We start from the raw sequence: 18,003 nt of genomic DNA on the forward strand, positions 1-18,003 counted from the left end.
AGGATTGAATTGGGACTTGATCCACCAGGTGTGCTTAGTGAGTGAGTTTAGGTGGCTACAGGGTTCAGCAAAAATTCTGTGGATCACAAATGGAACTTAGGTGTCTAAATCTCTGGTTTAGGCACCTAAGGACCTTCACAGATCCCACCCACACTGACCAGAGATAATCAGTTCAATTACAGATCATACTTCCTTTGTTTAATTAATCAGTTTTAAAGGCAAAACGTGTTTTGATAAACTTTCTTATGTTTCCAGCACATTTAAAGGTAGTTTTATTTAATAAAGTTAAAATGCTGTTTTTGTGCACTTTTAATTGAATTTCCATCCAAATGAAGGTTGACACAAATCACAAATAAATCACTGTTTAGTAAATAAGAAATGTGTCATTTGCCATTTTCTAAAATTAATACATTAAGAATTTGAATAAGTGTAAGTTAAGCTACATAACTGCTTAAATAAATGTGTATAGATATAACATATCCTCCTGGTTCGTAAAAGGCACCAAATTTAGTGCAAAGGCTACACTGAGTTACAAACAAACCTGTTTTAATGGTTACCAACCAATGACAAACCAACTTTTTTTTTTTTTTTTTTTTTTTTTTTAAGGAAAAAGGAACTAAAAAATACAAATGCAAAACATAATTGAAGTCGATTTTAAATAATTTGATTTAAATCAAACCACCCTCGATTTGGAATAAAATAAAGTTATTGCTGGTAAAGCCTGCAAGTGGCAAAAATTGTTCGAAAGGCAAATAATGATAAGGACACATCAGTTCCACAGAGCAATCAAAATCACCTGGTAAGTTGGGCTCATTTTAACATGGGCTTTAATGCAACCAAATGCAAAGTCATGCATCTAGGAGCAAAGAGCACAGGCCACATTTATAATATCAAGACCTGTATCTTGGAAAGCAGCATCTCTGAACAGGACAGTCATGGTGGAAATCAACTGAACATGAACTCCCTGTATGATGCACTAAGACAGTAAATGCAATCCTTGCATTAGCCAATATATTTTTCTAGAAGGCTTTGTACATTTTGTATTTACGCAAAGCTGTATAGTTATGAACCCAACTTCCAGCATGCTTTTGCACTTATGCTAAGCTTATGGTGAACAATGTACAACCTTTGTTCTTTATGTGCGCTGAACTTGTCAGGAGTAAGATGTGTTCTGTTAAGGATTGCTATATATGAATTGTTGGTAAGTATCGTTCATATAAAACAGTTTATGTCACTATGGTCTGCTGCTACTTCTACTCTACAGTTCATGAACATCTGGAAAGTTATGGTGTCTGGTTGGTATAGATGTCTTTGTATACTGGAAAACAGATCTGAAACTAGATAAGGAAAAGGGGTAAGGTGTATTAATCTTCTACTTGCTGTAAACAAGTGGACAAAAATATGTCAGATTAACTCACACTTCGGAGCAGACACAGATGATGTGAGCTGTGATTGCTGTGAGACCACTTCCCAGAGATTGATCACGTACGACCCTCTCTGTGCCAATTTTTCTGTTTAATAAACCGATTTGAGTTATCTGACATTTCATTATTCATTAATGAAAAACGAACCCTAACAATTGGAAACAGAAGCAGGGAAATAATACTTTCCCTACTTCTACTTGATACTACCTCTGTCAACATTAGGGAGATCATCACTGAATACCAGGTCCAGTTCTTCCATCAACCTAGCTACTGCCTCTTGGAGAGGTGCATTCACTACAGCAAAAGGAGAACCCCTCGCATCACTGTAGCGATTGTCTACACTGAAGTGCTACAGCAGCTATGCCGCCGTAGCATTTTAAGTATAGACATACCCTAAGTACTATGTAATTGAGGACCAGTGGTTGGATGCTTGAAAAAGGATGTCAGATACTGTTGACAGAAATGCACATGTAGTCAAACTGTTATTTCTTCTTGATAGAAGACACTTCAATATTAGATTAAATGTATTTTTAATTTAAATGTCACATTAATAAGCTTTTATGAACATTCAGAGGAATAACAGACATGAGCTGCTGCTGCTGCACTAATGATAGTCATAAGATTGTAAAGACTGATAAGGTTCCCACTTTAAATTTCTTCCAGTTTTAAGAATATATTATTTAAAAAACTCTGTGCACTATACTCCGAGAACAAACTAATATTACAAATGGACAAAAAAGTACCTCCATACTCACCAAGGAAACAACTAATGTGAACAGCCAGGCATAAATGAAGAAGTAGTCTCCCCCTATTTTAATAATGTAAAGCAGAAGAGAGGTCACAGGCAACAGAATACACTGAGTCACGATAAACTTCTTGATGGCATCCTTAAAAAAAAATCCCAGTGTCTGTAAAGAAAGAACATTAGTGATATTCATATTGTAGTTATCTAAGTGGCACTGTGGGTTAATGAACTGGTCTTTCACCTAATGTTCAAAAATTATTCTAGGTTACAAGTAAGAGGAATACAGCAATACTGATGTGTGCCATACAGCAACACAGCAAAGGCAACAATTAAATTTTGAAAGAACAGTTACTTACCTTTCAGGAATTGTGGTTCTTCAAGATGTATTCTATACATGGATTCCACTCTGGTGCACATGCATCCCATGCATACAATATAGGATTCTCTTGATCAGCAGTATCCAATGGAGCTGCACTTGCACCATAGATGTCCTTGCACCCCCTCCCCCCACTCAAAGATAAAAAGGGTAGAGTGAACCCAAACAAAATGGGAATTTTTCATAATATTTTTATGAAGTCTATGTGTGCCTCCGCTTCCCTCTGTACTTTCCATTGCTATCCAGGGCAGGGCAGGGGGCGGGAGGCTGAAGTCTGCTCTCAGGGCAGCACAGCAGATATGAGGTGTTTTTGTCACTTTGCTGTCTGGGCCACAATGAACAGGTCCTTAAGGAATAGGATGGAACCTTCAGAAAGCTACCCGTATCAGAGCATGATTCCCAAGAGAAAATGGGAAACCCCAATGACCAAAACATTCACACCTAGTAGTCAATCACCACGAGAAAGGTGGTTTTTCCCACCGCCTCTGAGCAGGAAAGCTGAGAAGAGACCAGCTCAGAAACAAAGGACAGAGATCAGGAGTACTTGTGGCACCTTAGAGACTAACCAATTTATTTGAGAATGAGCTTTCGTGAGCTACAGCTCACTTCATCGGATGCATACCGTGGAAACTGCAGCAGACTTTATATATACACAGAGAATATGAAACAATACCTCCTCCCACCCCACTGTCCTGCTGGTAATAGCTTATCTAAAGTGATCATCAGGTTGGGCCATTTCCAGCAGGATAGTGAGTTTGTGTGTGTGGTTTTTGGGAGGGGGGTGAGGGGGTGAGAGAACCTGGATTTGTGCAGGAAATGGCCCACCTTGATTATCATGCACATTGTGTAAAGAGTTGTCACTTTGGATGGGCTATCACCAGCAGGAGAGTGAATTTGTGTGGGGGGGGTGGAGGGTGAGAAAACCTGGATTTGTGCTGGAAATGGCCCAACCTGATGATCACTTTAGATAAGCTATTACCAGCAAGACAGTGGGGTGGGAGGAGGTATTGTTTCATATTCTCTGTGTATATATAAAGTCTGCTGCAGTTTCCACGGTATGCATCCGATGAAGTGAGCTGTAGCTCACGAAAGCTCATGCTCAAATAAATTGGTTAGTCTCTAAGGTGCCACAAGTACTCCTTTTCTTTTTTTAAAGGACAGAGAGGTGACTGGCAGGGGATTAAGAGTGGTTTCTGGAAAAGGCTGGCTGCTCTCATGTGGGACTGACAAAACAGTCGGAGACAAAAGCAATAATGGAACCCATTACAGCTTGGCTGATGGATTGCTCTGGCTTGGCCAGGTGGACACACACATTTTATTTCTCTGTGCTAAACTAAGGACTTCCAATGTTGTATTCCAGTTAACTAATAAATCCTACTCTATTTTGAAAATACTGCTTGGTGTCACTGCAAGTATTTGCTGAGGTGAATTAGGCCCTGAAGAGTGCACAAGCCTCTGATTAGGAGTCTATCACAACTGGATTTGCTGGCAGAGCTCACAGTGTGAAATAGGAGTGCCTGAGCCCAGAGGCTCAGCCTCTGAGTGGGTGAGGCTGCATGGCCAACTATGGTGTGGATTGCACCCTCAGCAAGTTTGCAGATGACACTAAACTGGGAGGAGAGGTAGATAAGCTAGAGGGTAGGGATAGGATACAGAGGGACCTAGACAAATTAGAGGATTGGGCCAAAAGAAATCTGATGAAGTTCAACAAGGACAAGTGCAGAGTCCTGCACTAAGGACGGAAGAATCCAATGCACCGCTACAGACTAGGGACCGAATAGCTTGGCAGCAGTTCTGCAGAAAAGGACCTAGGGGTGACAGTGGACAAGAAGCTGGATATGAGTCAACAGTGTGCGCTTGTTGCCAAGAAGGCCAATGGCATTTTGGGATGTATAAGTAGGGACATTGCCAGCAGATCGAGGGACGTGATCGTTCCCCTCTATTCGACATTGGTGAGGCCTCATCTGGAGTACTGTGTCCAGTTTTGGGCCCCACACTACAAGAAGGAGGTGGAAAAATTGGAAAGAGTCCAGCGGAGGGCAACAAAAATGATTAGGGGACTGGAACACATGAGGAGAGGCTGAGGGAACTGGGAGTGTTTAGTCTGCAGAAGAGAAGAATGAGGAGGGATTTGAGAGCTGCTTTCAACTACCTGAAAGGGGGTTCCAAAGAGGATGGCTCTAGACTGTTCTCAGTGGTAGCAGATGACAGAACAAGGAGTAATGGTCTCAAGTTGCAGTGGGGGAGGTTTAGGTTGGATATTAGGAAAAACTTTTTCACTAGGAGGGTGGTGAAGCACTGGAATGCGTTACCTAGGGAGGTGGTGGAATCTCCTTCCTTTGAGCTTTTTAAGGTCAGGCTTGACAAAGCCCTGGCTGGGATGATTTAATTGGGGATCGGTCCTGCTTTGAGCAGGGGGTTGAACTAGAGCTCCTGAGGTCCCTTCCAACCCTGATATTCTATTATTCTATGAAGGAAGAACGTGAAACCCCTTGGGAGTCTATTACTGAAGGGATTTCTCCAAGAGACTGTTTAAAAGCTGGGGCATAGTATCAAGACTGTGGATCTGTGACACTTGTTTTTTCTAAGTTGGTGCGGACAGGCCTCTTTCATACAATGGTGTGCTGTTTGGCTTCCCTCTGGTTTTAACAGAGCTTGGGAAAGAAGACTGGAAGGTGAATCAGCTGATTTAAATGAAAATTTAAGACTTTTTAAAGAAAGAGTTTGGAATCAGGCCTAAGAATTACATGGTGTTCCAGAAAGGCTAGTTAAGGTGGACCAAACATGAATTTCCTCTACTCTGCATGCTTATATTATGTAGTCTTCATAGACAAGTGGCATAAAGAGCAGTCTCTGAGGGATCAAAAGGGGGACACATCAAACCAGTAATACTATGCTAAGGTCCCAGAAAGGAGGGGGCTCCCAGACTGTGGCAAGCACATGAATGAGCTTCTTGAGGAATCTAGCAACTGTTGGGAGGAAAACATGCTATAAACCTGAACAGGTGGATGATGCGCCCATATTGCTGCTAACTATACCCTTTCTGGATAGCCCTGAATGTTTTAGGGCAGGCAGACAGACCAGAATAACAGAAACCAGGGCTTCCAAGGGAGAGGGGGATGTACATTAGAAATTTTATTACTACATATCAAAGTGTTCTGGACTTCCATAGAACAGCTTCATTGGATGACCGCTTGCAAGCCAGAATCCAGGCTGCCAGATAGAATGATGCTAGAACTGGGTGTAAGATACGACCTCTATTTTTGTGAAACCACACTGGGTAGAACAGATGTGATAAGCAGCTGTATTGACAGATTTATCAGATGAGAGTACCAGAACTGTCTAAGTCAAGCTGGAACTACCATAATCACAGACTGAATCTTGTCCAAGTTTCTTCAGGAAATCTTGTTACTAATCGGATCGATGGTTAGGCATACATGAACTCTGCTGTCCATGAGGCGAGGAAGGCATATGATCAAACCTCTCTGAAGCAGAACATCCAGCATTTCTTCTTCTAGACTGTGGCAAATAGGGAGGCTCCAAAATAGACCTACCCACAAAAGATACTCCGCATAATTGAGTTTCACAGTTAGCGTGTGGTTGTCTGATCTAGCTATCCTAGCTGATCCAGTGGGGCATTTTGTAAGCTTGGAGGATGCAAAGCCACAGGTTAGATTTGAAGACCAATGCACCAGTCCTAATGACTTCTTGACAGAGTCAAGTTGATCATGTTCCTCCCCACCTATTGACATAATACATAGCTGTTGTATTGTCCGTCATCACTTGGATTGTGGATCCCTGTAGCAAATGTCGAAATGCCACACATACTAGATGTATGGCTCTGAGCTCGAGGACAATAATGAGAATTTCCTGCGGGGGCGGAGACACAAGAGGCACAGAGTCTAAAGGTGGTCCCCAGATGAGCTCCCCATCTGAGTGTGTGGCATCTGTCATCAACTTCTTGGCAGGTGCTGCTCTATCTGGGACAAGGTGTTGCAGTTTGTAGCAAAGCTTACTGAGGAATAAAAGAGAAGAGAGATCTGTAGTATGTGAGGAGCAACTAGTGGCCTAAACATCTGTGCAAAAGTTACTCTAGATGCATCTGATACAATGGAATGTTCAATGTCTGGTTTCACTATGACGGACAGGGCTTTGTGGTTCCAGTCTTCGGGAACATCCAGGGTGGGCCAAACGACCATTGAGGACCCGCAAAAACTCCATGGACATGAACATTCTGTGAGAAGTCCTCTCCTCATTAGATTGATGCTCACCACCTGAATGCTGGACCCAAGGAAGCAACTACACGCACAGACTAATGGTATATAAAAGTGTGAACAGTGCTCCAGGTGGATGCCTGACAAATCTACTGCATGGCCAGGCTCTTGTTTGGCCCAGGAAGTTGAGCTAGGATTTGCAACCTACAACATAAACCTTCGATACAAATCCAAGTCAATTTTGCTCAAATTGGTCTGGATGCCTTTTATCCCTTTTTTGGGATTGTGGCAGAGGACAAAGATGTGGAGAATGTAAAGTCTTGAGTTCTAAGGAGGTAACGTTTTAGGTTTCTATGACAAAAGGGCACCCTATTACAAAACACTAGGAAAGAATCAACGTTCCCTTACATAGCACCACAAGATGATGGCTGCTACAAAGACTTTTGGAGATAGCAAGCAGATGGCAAATGCCTCACTGACTGAGAACGAACAAAGAGATGGGTAAGCAGGGTGAAGAAAAGTAAGGTCTACTCTCTAACTTTTCCATTTCCTGGACTCTAGTGAGCAGAGGATGAGATCCAATTAACTGGCTGAATAACAGTCTTGAGAAAAGAAGCTTGCCACTTGAAGTGATGTAGGATTAGACCATTTTCCAAGACATCTGGGGAAAACAAAATCCAAGGCCTAGGGGAGTTCTGAATCTCTTCAAAAAATACTAAGCAGAAACAAATTCCAGACACTATACTAGAATTTGGAGGGGACTGCCTGCAGAACTTAAGGAGAACATCAGTTGCATGACCAAAGAAACAAAAAAATTTCAAGGAAACTTTCTCAAACCAGGGTTTGAGGTGAAGATTCTCTAGGCCTTTGTGAACTTCTGGGCCTTGAGACAGAAGATATGGAACTAGCGGGAAGGCAAGCAGATCCTGGGCTGACAGCATCAGCAATTCACAGAACCAACTCCTAAAGGGAATCAGTGATGATTATCTTTCCTCTACAACTTTCAGATTCCTCCAAATTCAGTACAAAGGGGTAAGGAAAACTTACAAATCTCTCCTTCCCTCTCCATTCCAAGGGATTAAAAAGGCATCCATCATTCAAGTGTCTCTGAACTCGCAACAAAATCAGCATAAACTGGGTAGGCGTTCTTGGCTGTGGAAAGCTGATCCAGGCCTGGAGAGCCCCATTTTCAGCAGAATGGCCATGTGTTCAAGAGCCCTTCCCTTGACAGAAAGGCATTAGAAATGTAAGAACCTTACAAGATGAGCTGGTCTGAGGGAGGTAAGATAATGTTTTGCAAACATTATAAACATTGCTTCTACAAACTAGTGCCTTATTCCAAGTTCTGCTTTGCCTAAATAAGTAATCCACTAGATATTGTCCAGTTGGATGAGGACAAGGAGATGTGCTTTCTGAAGAGTATTAGGGAAAATTGCATGGACTGGAGTTTGCAAAAAATCCAGACATTTCTTTGCCTCCTTGGCCAGGTGCCCTAAGTCAACCCAAAGATAAAAATTGCTCATTGGCTTTGGAAATGACTGACCAGTAAAAGTTGTGGAGAGGCACATTTCTGTTTAGGTGCATGATGCTTCCACCAGCCCACAGACTGCCTAAGTGGGGCTAAGAAGGAAATTACTTTTCTCAGAGTTGATTATAAAGTCCATGACCGTAATTAACTGGGCTGACCTTTACACTTGATGACTCTGCCTGCCAAGAAGGATGGAGTATCTAGAAACTATCAGCAGCCACAGGTACAATATGCATCTTCTGTGAGCAAAATACTGTTGCCATGACAACCACTTTGGAGAATACACACAGAGCAGATAGTAGGACAAGATGATAAATTGAAATATTCATGGTCCAGAGCAAACATCAGGCAAGCTCTGCTTCATGAGAACATGTTGTCCTGCAAAGAGGAAAAATGGGTCTGTGCTCTTTTTGCTTCTTTATGAAGATGAATGAAAGGCTGAAAGGGGTTTGGTTTTGAACTCACAACACTCTTCCCTCAGATGTTTCTCAGGCATTTGAGTGTGTGTGTAAGAAGTGAAATAAAACATGAAGTTTTAGATATTTTGAACAGATGTCATCTCCCTTCTCGGTTAATTAGGTTTTGTTTCTGTAGTATCTGTGATGTCATATTCACACCATCTCCATGGCCCACAGGGAATTTCAGGAAAAAATTGCTAGGCTAGACATGTAATTCTAATGTGTGAAACCAAGATGATTTTGGGGAGCAGAGTGTGGGGGAGCAGGAGAGAACATATGAGGAAAATTTTCAGGCCTTCTTTATACATCGTAGTAAAAAAGCCTCAGTTATTTTTCATTTGTGAGTCACCTGTAGGTTGATGGAGGCAAAACAGTCTACTGATTCTACCGCAGTAAGGATGAAGTAACTGCTACACTGGCTCTACTTTGAAATGTCTATAAGTGACAAACAACTAGTTCAGCTACTTTAGATCTAGCTTCGACTCAGTCCTCCTAGCTCCTTGGAAACTGCAAATAGAAATGAGAAAATCCCAGGGCATCTGGTATGACGCTCTTGCAGGTGAAGCAGATAAATTCTCTACAATATGATAAAGGGCTTCCCTGATTTCCCAACTTTCAGCCTGTGTTAAACTGGAACTTTCTGGTGGGCTCTGGGCCCTACAGTCCTTTCCTGGAGAGATATAGTGCTGTGCAGACAGCTACAGCCAAGGCTTCAAAGTCCACAGAAATAAATTGCCTATTATGATCTGGATAGAAATGTTTCCCTCTCACAGAAGCAAACCCTTTCTTCAGAGGAACTGGAAAGAACTAGGGCCAGGAAGGAAGGAAGGAACCAGGCCTGATTTACCCTGAGGAGGTACCCCTAGCTGAGCAAGAACTAATGCAGAAATTGAGAAGGGGAAGCTCTCTGACGAGAGAAATCCTGCCAGTGCAGGAGGGAGACCTATGCAGGTGATGGGGAAGGGGCAAGTTAAGGAAACTGAAGCTGCTGGAACAAGACAAGTGAGTAGTTTGTAGGAAGTGTGAATGAAGAGATGACCCTTCTGGTTTAGCAGAAGGCGGAATTCATGAGGCAGATTAAGGAGGTAAACCAGAGATGGTGCTCTCAGCCTCACTCAATCAACTACATGCAGTGCCTGGACTTGGGTGTCAGAAGTGCTTCTGGGGAGGGCTAGGCAGCAGCCTGGCAAAGGAACACTCATTAGACCTCTTCAGCATAAGGGGAACCAGGCTGTAGGGGGCAGAGACAAGACCTAACTGACAACGGAAGTGATGAGACAGGAGAGATTCTTGGCTACACAACTAGGGTATATATTTCCTCTTCTCTTTGCTGCAACAGCTGCCACCATCTTCCCTGAACAACTTGACATAAGACATGACTGATCCCTTCGTAGGTGCTGGTGTGATGTTTGTGTGAGAACGGCTGCAGAAAGAGCTAAGTACTAAGAATTGGTGGTCTGGAACAGGTAGTGATCTGATGATATAAGGGAAAGCAGAAGTATCTGGGTATCATGGTCAAAACATTCAGAGATTTAGGTTCCCACAGAAATATTAATGTCACATGGCATGTGGTAAAAGAAATATCACTGGCAAATAGGACATATTTACAGATATTTGTCCACCTGGCATTTTCCATAAACTAACTTTAATTTGGAAAGCTATTTCCGTACATGTATATTTCACAGTACCTGCTGATTGAAGCCATGTTTCTCCTCTATGACAAAGGTATTATATAGACTCCATGGGAGGCCAGTCACCGCACTGAAGAGCGTAGCAAGCAGCAGAAACACCAATGACTGAGCGATCTATACATACATAAGAAAGAGTTCCTACTTATAAACTTCTTACAACATAATTTAGACATCTTATTGCCAATGAAGCAAATGTATATAAATAGTATAACAGAAACTGGCTGAAAGCTAAAGCTAGATAAATTGAGGCTAGAGATAAGGTGCAAATTTTTAATGCTTAGGGTCATTAACCAATTGAACAACTTGTCTGGAGATGTAGCAGGTTAATACTCCAAGTGATTGAATAAAGTTTGGACGTCTTACCAAAAAGATGATGTAGCTTAACCGCAACATTTGAGCTTAATGAAGGATTTACTGGGTGAAATTCTTTGGCTTATGCTAAGCAGTAGCTTGGACTAGATGATAATAATGGTCCTTTCTGGCCTTAAAAATCTATGAATCTATAAACAGGTTTATTAGTATTTGAAGATACGGTAAGAAATATACATGGCAAAGTGTGAATATGTAAAGCCCAACAACGTAACAGACACAGGATGCCCTAATTAGAGCCCAGAATACAGGGGGAAGTTACATACACAAATTTCTGATAACAGGATACCCTCCTGAGTCTTGATTTGTTCCAAAGTACTGACCATTGTTAATCATGTCTTATCACTTTCTATGGAGGATAGAAGTCAATTTGTCCGGGATGGCAAGGTTTTTAATTTGACAAGTCACTGACTAAGCTAGATCCAGCATGCATTTTTTTAATAGAGAAAAAATACAACTGGCTGACTGGAACAGTTAAGCATTAAGCTCCTGTTCCTAGGAGCTTTCATCAAGTCAGTCATAAAAGCTGAAACTATGAGTATATTGGCATCAATTTTTCAGGATGTATAAATAACAATTACCTGGTCAGTTTAATTGCCTATTACATTTTGGCCAGTGAGACTGACCAGTTTCTTTCCACTGCACAGCTGCTGCAAAGGCTACAAGAAACAGCAGTCAGGGACTCAATCCAATATTTGTTGGAAAGGGGAGTGAAAGGACATTTCCCTCCTGCCCTCTTGCTTCTCCTCACAGGACCAAATCCTTGACTCTGTAGCTGTTCATAGCCTTCAGAGTTGCAGTACAGTGAAAATTATCGGTAGCCAGCTGGTCAGTTTTCACTGTTCAGATCCGAAACAGGCAGAAGCAATAAAAGTGACAAGATACTTGCTATTTGAAGGCTGTACAATAGGGGCTTGTCAACAGTTGAAAAAGATATGTTATAACACACCCTAACTAACAATTTCAAGCACTATGTTAAACACAATTCTGTTGACCTTGTAGAAAAGGGCTGTCATATTTGACATTGTGTGCGCTTGTCATGATGGTACTCCTGAAGAAAGAGAACTCTCCTCTGCAGTTCTTGGTCCAGGAAAAGAAGACATAAGCTGGCCCTGTGTCCTGCTTAGTGAGTGTTCCTGCAACCTGCCCTCTCCCACCAGATGTTCTGCTGTCAGGTAGATCTGATGAGAAATCATCATGTCTGAGAGCGTCATTGCCTCTGAGGAAAGTACAATGCAAAAAACCAGACACAAAATTGATAAAAATTCCTAATCTCAGAATTGCCCGCAAGAAGGGCCAGCCCTAGGCTTTAAAACAGTGCTCTCCAGGAATAGCGCTCAGCAATCTCTTTGATAATAGGAAAGAGAATCATAGTGAACATCTCTTCATTTCAAGTGCATTGACAGTGACATCTCTGATTAACCCTCAGGAAATGTAGTATGACAGAGTGGAACTTTGTCACAGATACAGTTACCAGACTACTAGTCAGACCTCTTGACACTCGTTTTCCATTTTGTGTGTGTCAAAGTAGCCTTTATAATGGCTGTAACTTCTGCATGTTGTGTCTGAATTGGATGTATTTTCTCTAGAATCCCAATTTACAATTTATTTCTAATCTGAATTTGTCTAACTTCAATTTCCAGCCATTGGATTGTGTTATACTTTGGCTCTTCAGTCTAGCAGACAAATTATCAAATTTTTTTCCTCAGATAGGTACTTACAGACTAATCAAATAACTCCTTAACCGGTCTCTTTGTAAAGAGAAAGAGATTTAGCTGTTTTCTAATCATTTAATCATTCTCCTAGCTCGTCTGAGCCCTTTAAAATTTCATAGAATCATAGAATATCAGGGTTGGAAGGGACCTCAGGAGGTATCTAGTCCAACCCCCTGCTCAAAGCTGGACCAATCCCCAATTAAATCATCCCAGCCAGGGCTTTGTCAAGCTTGACCTTAAAAACTTCTAAGGAAGGAGATTCTACCACCTCCCTAGGTAACGCATTCCAGTGTTTCACCACTCTCCTAGTGAAAAAGTTTTTCCTAATATCCAACCTTAAACTCCCCCACTGCAACTTGAGACCATTACTCCTTGTCCTGTCCTCTTCGACCACTGAGAATAGTCTAGAACCATCCTCTCTGGAACCACCTCTCAGGTAGTTGAAAGCAGCTATCAAATCCCCCCTCATTCTTCTCTTCTGCAGACTAAACAATCCCAGTTTCCTCAGCCTCTCCTCGTAACTCATTTGTTCCAGACCCCTAATCATTTTTGTTGCCCTTTGCTGGACTCTCTCAAATTTATCCACATCCTTCTTGTAGTGTGGGGCCCAAAACTGGACACAGTACTCCAGATGAGGCCTCACCAATGTCGAATAGAGGGGAACGATCACGTCCCTCAATCTGCTCACTATGCCCCTACTTATACATCCCAAAATGCCATTGGCCTTCTTGGCCTTCCAATTTATCAACATCCTTCTTGAATTGTGGACACCAGAACTGGACACAGTATTCTAGCAGTGGTCACGCTTGTGCCAAATACAGAGGTAAATAAATAACCTCTCTGTACATAGTCAAGATTCCCCTGTTTACGTACCTAATGTTTGCATTGGCCCGTTTGGTCACAGCACTGCACTGAAAGCTAATGTTCAGCTGATTACTCACCATAACCCAAAATATCTTCCTTAGTCACTGCCTCCTCCCATACTGTAGGGAATGGCTTATATTCTTTGTTCCTACATATAATGGGGGCAAAAAAAATACTAACATGTTTTAAGACTGAGTTTAATAAGTTTGTGGAAGGGATGGCCTGATGCAATTGCTTACAATGGCATATGGCCCATTCACAACCACTATTAGCAAATACCTCCAACAGCTGGAGATGGGACACTAGAGTGGGGAGAGTTCTTAGTTGCTACAGAGAATTCTTTCCCAGATGCCTACCTACATACTCAGGGTCTAACTGATCACCATATCTGGGGCCAGGAAGGAATTTTGCCAATTTGACCTGAGGGAAGAAACCCTGAGGGTTTTTCACCTTCACTGGAGGGTAGGCCATGGGTCACCTGCTTGTTTGAACTAGACTAAATGGTGGTTTCTCTGTAACTTGGAGTCTTTAAATCAAGATTTGAGGAAGTCAGTAACTCAGCCAGAGGTTATGGGACTACTGCAGGGGTGGGGTGGGGTAAGATTCTGTGACCTGCGGTGCACAGAAAAAGTCTGACTAGATGATCATTATGGTTTCTCTTGGCCTCAAGTCTATGATTACATTTACATTTAGCCGTATTAAAACTAGGGCTGCCAAGAAATTAATTGCACAGTTAAACAATAATAGAATACCATTTATTTAAATATTTTTGGGTGTTTTCTAATTTTCAAATATATTGATTTCAATTACAACACAGAATACAAAGTGTACAGTGCTCACTTTATATTTATTTTGATGACAAATATTTGCACTGTAAAAAAGAAATAGTATTTTTCAATTAATCTAATATAAGTACTGTAGTACAGTCCCTATCATGAAAGTTGAACTTACAAATGTAGAATTATGTACAAAAAAACTGCATTCAAAAATAAAAAATGTAAAACTTTAGAGCCTACACATTGACTCAGTCCTATATCAGCCAATCGCTCAGACAAACAAGTTAGGTTAAAATTTGCAGGCGATAATGCTGCCCGCTTCTTGTTGACAATGTCAACTGAAAGTGAGAAGAGGTGTTTGCATGACACTGTTGTAGCCAGCATCGCAAGATATTTACGTGCCAGATCTGCTAAAGATTCATATGTCCCTTCATGCTTCAAACACCATTCCAAAGCACGTGTCCATGCTGATGATGGGTTCTGCTCAATAACGATCCAAAGCAGAGCAGACCGATACATGTTCATTTTCATCATGAGCCACATGCCACCAGCAAAAGGTTGATTTTCTTTTTTTGGTGGTTCAGGTTGTGTAGTTTCCGCATCTGAGTGTTTCTCTTTTAAGACTTCTGAAAGCATGCTCCACACCTCACCCTTCTCAGATTCTAAAACTTTGAGTCGAGAGCTGTTTTTTAGAAATCTCACATTGATACCTTCCTCATGTTTTGTCAAATTTGCTGTGAAAGTGTTCTTAAAATGAACATGTGCAGGGGGGGGTCATCATCCAAGACTGCTATAACATGAAATATATGGCAGAATTTGGGCAAAACTGAACAGAAGATATACAATTCTCCCCCAAGGAGTTCAGTCACAAATTTAATTAACAAATTTTTTTTAAACGAGCATCATCATCATGGAAGCATGTCCTCTGGAATGGTGGCTGAAGCATGAAGGAGCATACGAATGTTTAGCATATCTGGCACGTAAATACTTTGCAACGCTGGCTACAAAAGTGCCATGTGAATGCCTGTACTCACTTTCACATGACATTGTAAATAAGCAGGCACAATTATCTCCCGTAAATGTAAACAAACTTGTTTGTCTTAGTGATTGGCTGAACAAGAAGTAGGACTGAGTGGACTTGTAGGCTCTAAAGTTTTACATTGTTTTGGAGTGCAGTTATGTAAAAAAAAAAAATCTACATCTGTAAGTTACACTTGCATGACAAAGAGATCGTACTACAGTACTTGTATGAGGTGAATCGAAAATTAATATTTCTTTTATCATTTTTACAGTGCAAATATTTGTAATCAAAATAATAATATGAAGTGAGCACTGTACACTTTGTATTCTGTGTTGTAATAAAAATCAATATATTTGAAAATTTAGAAAAACATCCAAAAATATTTAATAAATTTCAATTGGTATTCTATTAGCCTGATTAATCACAATTAATTAATAACTGCGATTAATCGACAGTCCTAATTAGAACACATATTGTTTGCTTGTGCTCAGCTTGCCAAGCAATCCAGATCAATGCTGATTTCAAGTTTTCTTCCAGGTCATTAATAAAAATGTTAAATAGCTTAGAGACAAGAACCAATCCCTGAAGGTCCCGACTAGAAACACACCTGCTCAATGATGATTCCCCATTTATAATTACATTCTGAGACCTTTCAGATAGCCAGCTATTAATCCATTTAATGTGTGCCATGTTAACTTTGTTTCATTCTAGATTTTAAATCAAAATGTTGCATGGTACCAAGTTATATGCCTTAAAGAAATAAATGTTACTTACCTAGAAACAAGGTTTCTCAAGATGAACTCTGCAATATTTCCACTCATTGGATATTCTCACTCATGGAATGCTCCGACCAGGGCGGCCTGAATGGTTAAATTCTACTAGCAGCAGCTTTTGGAGCATCCATGCATCTCCCTTGCCATCTTCCCCCTCCCCCCCGAACTGTGGATATTCAAAGGCAAGGTTTTAAAAGAAGCTTGATGCTCCCCCTGAGTTCCTTCCCCTGCAACCTCAGCCCTTTAGTAAGTAGGACTCCATGTTAGTGAGGAAAGGTGGGAGGGGATTGTGAGAATGCAGAGTCCATCCCGTGGACCCTCCATTACACATTACAGATAAACTTCATTTCTTGCTTTGAGTGTTCTTGCATATTCCCAGTCCTGGGCTAGATTAATAAACAGTATTCTGACCAGTGATGGTGGGACCCAGAGTTCTAGTTAAGCAAAGAACGGGATTACCTTGCCAAGCTTTCTATCCAATCTAGACCCAGGTTGCTGCTCTACATATCTCTATCAGAGGAATATGTCTAGAGAAAACCATGCAAGCTATCTTTGATCTAGCCGAATGAGTTCTGGTGACTTGAGGAATGGATAATCCCTTCAATTTATAAGATTCATAAAAATCTAATCTAACTCATTTACAGAGAGACTGTACAGAAATAGCTTTGTCCTTGTTTTTTGGTCCATAAATTATAAACAACTTTGAAGACTGTCTAAACTGTTTAGTCCTGTCTAAATAAAAAGATAATCCTCTCCTCACATCCAACACACGTAATTTAGCTTTCCCATCATGTATATGGGGCTTGGGAAAGAAGACTGGTAAAATTATAGAATTATAGATTGATTTATGAGACAATCTGACATTTTTGGTAAAATTTTAGGGTGAGTGTGATGCAATTCACTTATGAATCTCACAAAAGTGACTTATCAAAAACACTGCTTTTACATATGGATGAAATAAAGAACAGCTCTTCAGAGGATCCAATACAGATTCCTTTTCTTTGAGTGCCCTGGAACAATATCTCTGGCATTTCCTGTTGTTGCTGGATGCAAACGGGTCTATTATTGGGTTCCTCCATAAACTGAAGAGGTGATTCACCACTTCATCCTTCAAAGACCATTTATGCATCTGACCAGAGGACCTGCTCAGATGATCTGCAAGGGGGTCCTGTTCCCCCATTTTGTGAATTGCTACTAGATAAATATCATGTTCTATCAAATAGTTCCAAAGACTCTTGGACTCCCTGCATAATTTCACAGAGTGAGTCCCCTTTATATTATTTAAACTACACTGCCTGTTACAATCTAAATTGCTTTGTATTTGAGTTGAGGTCAAAAAGATCTTAGAGCTAGTTCGATTGCTCTCAGTTTTAAAATACTGATGTGTAATTTCCTTTCCTTTGGTGATAATGAGCTTTGACCAACAATTTGATGGCCAGATGTTCTCGCTATTCTAAGACAGATGCATCCTTGATCAGTATTACAGATGTTGTATGGTGACTGAAAGTGTGCCTTTCATTGCATTTTGATTGTCTATCCACTATATTAATGACGTTAACAGCTGTCAAGGAACTAATTTTTTCAATGCACGCTGTCTAAAGAGGATTTATAATTCTTTGCTAACCAGTGCTGAAGGTCTCATCTGAAGACAAGCATAAGGAGTCACTGCTGCACTTAACACCCACAGACCCAGCAACCAAAGGAAGAAAAGAACAGATTGTCTTAGTGACTGGTTGAAGAGATGTATACCTCTTTTTATTTTGATCTCTCCCCACTCTGGGAGAAAAGTTTTCTCCACAGTTGAATCCAATATGCCTCCTATAAAAAAAAAAATCTGAGTAGAGTTTAGACATGACTTTTCCCAAATCTGTAATCCCAGACTAACAGAAGTGAACATATTTGACATACATGTAATAACATCTCTTCCTTGGGTGACACTTTTATTAATCAGTCATTAACTAGATACAGGTATACAGTAGAACCTCAGAGTTAGGAACGCCTCGGGAATGGAGGTTGTTTGTAACTCTGAAATGGTCAAAACTCTGAACA

General features: G+C 40.9%; 1 protein-coding gene across 4 annotated transcripts in view; it reads right to left on the bottom strand.

The window, feature by feature from the left end:
- Positions 1–18,003, bottom strand: part of ZMPSTE24 (zinc metallopeptidase STE24) — a 114,373-nt gene that overhangs the window by 47,664 nt on the left and 48,706 nt on the right. For 2 of the 4 annotated variants that reach the window (XM_077838091.1, XM_077838093.1), the window contains exons 4-5: positions 10,434–10,550; positions 2,180–2,332 (exon numbers count right to left, since the gene is read on the bottom strand). The exons of 1 other annotated variant lie outside the window; for it this stretch is intronic. In XM_077838091.1, the coding sequence (XP_077694217.1) occupies positions 2,180–2,332; positions 10,434–10,550 (270 nt within the window). The remainder of the gene's footprint in view (positions 1–2,179; positions 2,333–10,433; positions 10,551–18,003) is intronic. One more of the 4 variants, XM_077838092.1, reaches the window with a different exon arrangement.

The sequence above is a fragment of the Eretmochelys imbricata genome, chromosome 19 (genome assembly GCF_965152235.1).
Source record: "Eretmochelys imbricata isolate rEreImb1 chromosome 19, rEreImb1.hap1, whole genome shotgun sequence".
Lineage (NCBI taxonomy): Eukaryota > Metazoa > Chordata > Testudines > Cheloniidae > Eretmochelys > Eretmochelys imbricata.